The sequence below is a fragment of the Cyprinodon variegatus genome, unplaced genomic scaffold (genome assembly GCF_000732505.1).
Source record: "Cyprinodon variegatus isolate N-32 unplaced genomic scaffold, C_variegatus-1.0 Scaffold6, whole genome shotgun sequence".
NCBI classification, from domain to species: domain Eukaryota; kingdom Metazoa; phylum Chordata; class Actinopteri; order Cyprinodontiformes; family Cyprinodontidae; genus Cyprinodon; species Cyprinodon variegatus.
The window spans coordinates 1,987,395-1,995,081 of record NW_015150459.1 but is presented as its reverse complement, the minus strand read 5'-3'; the positions used below and the strand labels follow the sequence as shown (position 1 = coordinate 1,995,081).

At 37.8% G+C, this 7,687-nt stretch overlaps 1 protein-coding gene across 1 annotated transcript; it reads right to left on the bottom strand.

Annotated features, from left to right (window-relative positions):
• Nucleotides 1-328: 328 nt before the first annotated feature.
• On the bottom strand, nucleotides 329-7,428 carry yrdc (yrdC N(6)-threonylcarbamoyltransferase domain containing). The gene is made up of 6 exons (XM_015374823.1): nucleotides 7,192-7,428; nucleotides 3,998-4,193; nucleotides 3,761-3,875; nucleotides 3,551-3,670; nucleotides 3,340-3,470; nucleotides 329-905 (listed from the first exon to the last, which is right to left on the bottom strand). Exons 1-6 carry the CDS (start codon nucleotides 7,352-7,354, stop codon nucleotides 836-838), a joined length of 795 nt encoding a protein of 264 aa, XP_015230309.1. The 5' UTR covers nucleotides 7,355-7,428; the 3' UTR covers nucleotides 329-835.
• Nucleotides 7,429-7,687: the final 259 nt, after the last annotated feature.

Sequence of the window (7,687 nt, the reverse complement as noted above, 5' to 3'; positions counted from 1 at the left end):
TACATGTTCCCTTTATACTTTTGCTTGAGCAGTGTATATACATAATCAATATTGAAATCTGCTGAATGTTATTTGGTTTAATTCTTGGAATTTCAATGGAAGGAGGCCTAAATAAAACATTGTATTTTGTGAAAACCTGCAGTGGAAATCCACACCTTATTACCAGCTGTGTTTTTTTTGTTGTTTTTTTTTAATTGAGAGTAAGAAAGCCTCCGAACGTCTTTAATACAAAACGTAAACGTAAAAATAAAATTTATTATAGTACATTAAGCAGAGATAGATCACGGATTTAAGATAAAGGAGAAAAAAAAAACAGCTCTTATTGAAAATGCAAGAATGCAGATGGATATGTATATATATTTATTTATATTAGGACCTTTTATTTCTAATTAAAATAATGAGATGCAGCAGGAGTCTCAAACTTTACAGTATAAAGAAAATAACTGATGCTAGGTAACAAAATACAGTTAATTAAAGTTTAACCCTTTGCATTGTTATAAAGGATAATTCAGGCACATTATAAACACAAAGAGCTTTAAAAACAAAATATTACAAACTCGGCTTGTTTATGCTATGTCTGAATTGACTGAACAAAAACAGCCTGAACCTCTGATCAACCCCTTGAATAAAATTACAGCAAAAAAATATAAAAGTTACCTCACAAAGAAACAGAAGTATGAGAAGATTCTGACAGCACTTTTCCTTCTGTGTTTCTGTCATTAGTTTGTTTTTCCACGGGAATGTCCAGTTCTTCCCTTCTTGCCTTCCTGAATATCTCTGGGTTAGAGCTGACCGTGCGTCTTAGTGTGCGTTTGGAGTGCGTGGGGTTTAAAGGTCATTCCTCCCCCGAGTAGTCTGACAGTCCATATTTGTGCTTCAACACGTCAACCGTTGCAGAAAGGGCACTGAAAACAGAATTAGGGTCATTTCTGGTTTAACACACAAAGTCTATTTCATAAGGAACATTGGAGGTTTGGGGAAGAAGGGGGACGGCGCTGGAGCTCAGTCAGGGAAGCAAAAACAAACGCAATGTGACGAGCTGACTCTGTGGTATTTAATCCCAGCTGGCAGGCTTTTGTTGGAAGCCTGTCGCAAATTGAGGCTTGGTTCATATGACAAAATTAATGCAAACCTGCCGATTATAATATGTCTTTTTAACGTTTATTGAGATAATCAGAATCAGAGCCTGTTTAGTTTAAGGAGCATATAAGAGTGATCCCCAGCAGGTGGATGCTTATAAAAAAGTAGAATAAGTTCCACTGCAAAGTCTTATTATTGTATAAAATTAAACACTTTATTAAAAAAAAGTTGTTTTTTTTGCTTTAAACCTTAAGTTTTACAATTCTGAAGCTTTGCTCATTCCCCTTAGAAATAACTTTTCTAAACATTTCAAAATAGTCATTACCTAGAATAACACAATTCCTGGTTATTCTATAATTAGCAGCCCTGTGGACATTTATAACCACCCCAGTACAGTCAAAAACAGCAGTAGTAAGTTCTCACATGAATGAAACTGAAAATATCAACCTTTAATTTGAAGAATTTACTAAAAAGAACAAAACACGTATAAAAAATATATCATCTCCAGTGGCAGAATTATTAGAATCCCTAAACTTTTGGCAGCAGGAAAGCAGCTAACCTTCCCCTAAAACATTTCCTAAAGTTCCAGTATATAGAGGCTCTTTAATCCAGAGGTTCCAAAACATTTCAGCATTTCACCCACAAAATGGTACTAAAGTTCATGACCCAAACTATTGGCTTAGTATACAAACATTTCTTCTAGGGATGCACGATATAATCGGCCCCCTATCGGTATCGGCCTGTATCGGCCTTAAAACTGAATATCGGACATCGGCCACCCCACCGATATTTACCCGATATTTGATCAGCTTCTGAGTTTTTAAAGTCTAAAAAAAAAAATATATATATATTACTTCTTCTTCTTCTTCCTCAAAACTTCTTTTTTACAGACTTAAAAATTTCTAAAGACAAAATATTGATACATTAAAATATCATAATATCTTCAAATGCTGATATACTGCCATTTAAAAACACCATATCAATCTTTTACTAATGAAATGTTGCTATATGTCATCGTTTTGCTACGAAATCACCCAAAATCTCACGAAATTTTGCCATATTTTTATATGTTGATATATTGACGCGGTATCGATCTATTTTATTAACAAAATCTCACAAGAATTTGCAAAATATCACGAGAGTTTGTAACAGAACGATGAAATTTCACGAGATTTTGAAAGTAAAATAGATCGATACCACGTTTTTAAAAATCTATTTGATATCAGCATATGAAAATATATTTGAGTATATTATTTTTCAAAGTGTCAGAAATGGATAACAAAACTGCTATTTTCAATGACTACTTATTTTTGTCCAGCTTTAACATCGGTATCGTTTATTGGCTACATGAGTTTTAAAATATCGGCATATCTGATATCGGCCAAAATCCCAATATCGTGCATCCCTAATTTCTTCAAAATCAGTTTAACTTAGGTTTGATCATCAATAAGTATAGTTTCCAGTTTTGTTTATTTTTAAGTGAAGCAGTTTTTTTTTTTCTTTAAGCATGTTAAATGTAATAGTTATTGTTTAGTTGAATTTCTAAAGTGGATCTCAGGACCCCAGACTGGCTGATCAAGTGCTTTATTCAGTTTAAATCAGGCATCTGCAACCTATGCCTCTTTAGACACTGGGCAATAACAATTCCCTTATATAGATGACATAACAAATGCTGGGTTTAGCACTTTTCCCATTGAATTATTGTATTGAATTTCCAAAATAACTTGAAATTAAGCATAACAGAAATATATATTTTAGATATTTTTAAGGGGGGGGACATTTTTTTCACAAATTTCAGCTACCTACTGAAAATATATTTATTGAATTCAGACAGTGGTAATTTAACAAAGGACTAATCTCTTGTGGAAGATATTTTTTAAATATAATGGATTTTTTACTTCTTTTTGAAAAGGCCATTGATGTTTGCGGCTCATAACAAGTTTTATAAGCTGGACTGAGGTCAAAAACGGCTCTTCGGACTGTAAATGTTGCAGACGTCTGGTAGAGGTTGTCTCTTCAAGCCCACCACAGATATTCTAGGTTACGTTTAGGGGCTGTGATGGGGATTAGAGAAGGAGGTTAACATTCATGGAGAGAGCTGCCTTCTTGGTAAAAGGAGGCTAAAGTGGGGAGGCTAATAAATCTGATAACACATTCGTCTGTCTGCAACATTTAAGAAGGATTACAAGAAAAGTGACGCCTTTAGATGCCTCCCTGTATGAAAATCCCACCAAACATCAGCACCTGATTGAAACTTACCAGCCCGGTCTGATGACCCGGTATTTACCAAGCACTGACAGGTCGACCACTGTTGACCCCTGCCGGCTCTGGTCTCTTATTGGTCCTCCGTCCACCACCACTGCTAGCTTAGACCAGAGCTCCTCAAACTCCTTTATCAGGGGAAACACACACATTCTGCTTAGCAAACATTGCACCGTGTTTAGATCCACACTTTGGTTCTGAGACTTACCTGTACCACCAGTGTGCTTGTCTGGGAGCTGATGTTGGCGCTGGTCAGAGCCAAAGGTTCCTCACACATCTGGCAAAGGCTCCTCATAAAGGGATGATCAGGGATACGAACGCCTACGAGCTACAGGAAAAAATAAAAACAGCTGACTGCCTATAAAGAAACAGGACTTCTGATTTGGTTGAAATTGTCCAATTAAAGAAGGAAACGTACTGATGTGAAAGGATTGAGGTTTCTGTTCAGCTCTTCAGACCTTTCCAACACCAGAGTGACGGGGCCAGGCAGCAGATCCCTCAGAAGCTCCTCTTTCACCTTCACCTTACAGTACCTGCTCAGGAAACGAGACATTCAGGATTCTCTACACATTTAAAGACTGAACTGATCACAGAGTGACTTCATCTGTACAAAAACAGAACACAAAGCGACAAAGTCTAATGAAAGCACACTCACTGATAGATCTCCTGAATTTCTCCCACACAAATCGCCAGCGGCTTCTGTCCGTTCCTTTCTTTGATTTCATAGATTTTTTTGACAGCCTCAGAGTTTTGGGCCAAGCATGCCAGGCCGTAAATGGTGTCTGTGGGCACGGCAACAACGTGACCATCCTTTAAAGCCTTCACTGTGCAGCTCAGGATTTCCGAATTATCTGAGGATTGAGGGAAAAAATATTGAAAACAAGCAAAATCAATAGGATGTATAGTTCTGGTGAAAAGGTTGCAAATGTGGGGCTTCTGCAGGTGAATATTGTATGTTCTTTATATAGGATCTAATGACCATAAAAACAACAACAGATGAATACACCCCAACAATGTTTTTAGCATGGAATAAGAAATTACACAATATATTGACATACTCTGATCGGATATCAGCTCCAGTAGATGGATCAGATAGCGGATGAAATATGCCGAGCCTTTCTGATCCTGTCATTTTAATTCTTTTATATCAGAATATCATACACAGCAGTACAGTTACAGTGATCTGTTGAATTCAATTTCATGATTTCAATGCTGATCACATCACGCAGTGCAATCACAGCAGTGATTATATTTGTCCGTTTACATTTCTTACCTTTTTTGTACAACAATGTTTATGTCAAGGCTGGTGCCTTTACTAACATCAAAAGGTATACGGGTATTTCATTCAACAGTAGTATCACATTGTGTCAGATATCGGCCAAAACGCTTAGACCATGTATCGGTATCAGACTGGATCGGTGCATGTCGAATTAAAACTTCAATTATTGAGGTTTCCTTATAACCAAGAAAGTAACATTTTTAAATGATTGATTTTTCTAAGTAAGAGCTGAGTTGTACTCCGTCTTTTCTTGTAGACGGCTTCACAGTTGCATCTCAAACAGAAAGCAGAGAAGACTGGAAGCTCAGGTTATTGCAGCAAGATGGTGCTTATCTACCACAGGTCTGCTGTGGAGACACATCTAACAGGATGATGAAGAAGGCTCTGTTCTGGAAGAGCGTATGGAGAATTCTTCATAAAATGAAGGTCATTATGGACATTACTGAGGACATCACATCAGAGATGGGGGATCTGAAGTCAGCAAGTAATCTCTAAGTTTCATATTTGATCTTCCCAGCCACTGAACCAGGGTAGTTCAATCTGCAAAGGTTAATTCACTTTGCAGATTAGACTCACCTGCTTTCAGGGGCTGGGTAGAACAAATACATGACATAAACCCCATTTAAACTACCTTTTTGAAACAGTGCAGAGATCGGTCCAAGCACAGTAACCGAGGTAAATATTGAGTGTAAATGCCACGCAAAACCGAACTGGACTGCGCCTGTCACAACCGAACCGTGCTAAACTGGTACTAGTTCATCAGTAGTGCTCTGCGCAGTTCAGTTCTGGCTCGGATCATAGATGACAAACAGTGCACGAGCAGACCACGTCATCTCCTTGCAGTCAGCCTCTGTAATGATTAAATTTCAGACATTCATAAACATACTAGCTTCCCGACCGTGCCACACGATTTCCAGTGATGATTCTGCTTAGCAGTGTGATGAACCTCAACGTCTGTCATTGTTTCCTGCATCTGTAAGTCCTGATTAGACTATCGTTTGTCGTATCCACTTCCCAAAAGCCAAATCTGTCAAGAAAATTCAGCAAAGGCTGTCTTCTTCGCTTGACTCTCGGCGAACAACGAAATATCACAATTATAACCAAAGTTCCTGAAGGTTATGGGTGCCGCCATGTTGATTTGTTGTTTACTTCTAGAGAGCAGTAGTAGAAGATCATCACTAGGAGTCAAGGAACCACACAAGCGTGGTGGTAAATTATCATAAGGAACCAAGCTTGTCATGGATCGGTTTTCAGAGGGCAGTGTAAATGGGGCTACCATCTCCTCATCAGACTGTCGAGAAACAATAGTTTTCAGTCAGAGGCTTCTCCAAAATCGCTGTGAGAAACTGCTACAGGAGATCCTTCATGCCTACAGCCATTAACATCTACAACTTAATGTAGAAACCCCTGTAATATGATTAACAACAGCATTTCATGTCCTTTTAAAATTAAATGTTTCTTGGAATTTAAGTGTTCCAATGAAGTGTTTTATCAGAAGTACCTTTTGAAAATAACCCCCTTGAAGCAGGTACTGAATGTACTTGTTATTAAGCCGACAAAGGCCTTGATTATAACAGAGGTCAGAGGGCCTCCTGGTTTGACATGATCAATCAAAGCATGCACAATACCATCTCTACACAAGATGTCGAAGCAAACGAAGAAAGGTCAAAGCAGCAACAGTCTACAGTTGGGGCCACTACTTGTTTAAACATAGAGCAAAACTATCCAACTGCATGTTGGAAAATGTTTAAACCAAATATTGAATCTCAATCTTAGCAGCAACATTCAAATGATAAGCATCAAATCTGGAGTCAGGACAACATAAAAGCAAGGATCCATCCTATTTGTACTGATGGTAGTGAGCAGAGCTGCACCGATCCAATACCTGGAACGGATATCAGCTCTTATGTTGACTAATTAGCTGGATCAGATATCCAACCAAGTGCATATTATGTGGAGCAGTTTTTTTTTTTTTTTTTTTACCAAGTGCATATTATGTGGAGCAGTTTATTTATTTTTTTAGAAGAAGAAGTATATAAGTGCACATAAGTAAACACAAGGGATTCACAGAACCGAGACTGATATCGAAAATCAGACAAAAAGTGAATATCTGCAAAAAAACACTGCATCCATCTGCTTTTATTTAAAGTTTATGTATCTTGTATCTCTTTGGCAATTAGAGATGGGTTTGTTGTTCTCATACCTGTTCATACCTGTTATCTTTTGGAGAAATATCAATTGTTCAAACATTTTATATCATTCCACACTATAAATAAGTAATAAAACTGTATGATTCATGGTGATATCAGTCAATATCGGCACAAAAGCTGCAATATCGGTTTGGAAATGAAAAAGTATGGAGACACCGGGTGTCTACAGAAACACTAATGATCTACACTACAGTTCATCTCTTGGGTGTATGTTGATTTCTATGCCTGATTGAAAACACTGGTCATTATAAGAGAAATGAGTGTTTAACTTCCAAAGAGCTACAGCGTGTTTTAGGAAGCGCACCCACAGCTACCTGTGTCCATACACCGACCAGGACTGATTCTGGCTGTGACCGGTACCTGTCTGGGTCTCCTGAGGAACCGAAGCCCCGTTGGAGTTTGGCGGCGACAAACGGAACAGTCTGGTCTTTGGTTCTTTACACATGTCGGTTCCGAGAAGACGAGCTGAACTATGAGATCCTCTGAATTTGATCAACCCAGCGACAAACCCAAACAAACTCATAAAATCAAACTCAGCTGAAACACGGGAGTGATTTCCCCCCTATCAGAAGCATGTTGTTGCCTGACGCAATGAGATAACACTTCCGGGTTGCACCGATAACTGATGACGCTTTAAAGGTATAAGTGCCGATTTAGGCCAAAAACAACGAAATACGTACGATGGTTCATAAAATTACCTCTATGATTAATATTAGATCTCGTCTTTTTTTCTTTTCTTTTTTTTTATCGTACAGGAAATACAATTTAAATAAATTATGTAAACAAATATATTTAATTCTCTGGATATATGTGATAATTTTCCCTGGAAATAAGTAAACAGCTGGATGTATCTGAT

Excerpts from the sequence above, each read along its gene's own strand:
- yrdc (XM_015374823.1), bottom strand. The coding sequence starts at position 7,354 with ATGAGTTTGTTTGGGTTTGTCGCTGGGTTGATCAAATTCAGAGGATCT. Across the intron at positions 3,876-3,997 it reads GAAATTCAGGAGATCTATCA|GTACTGTAAGGTGAAGGTGA; the intron begins GTGAGTGTGCTT and ends TTTCCTGAGCAG. Across the intron at positions 3,671-3,760 it reads ACCTCAATCCTTTCACATCA|CTCGTAGGCGTTCGTATCCC; the intron begins GTACGTTTCCTT and ends TTTTTCCTGTAG.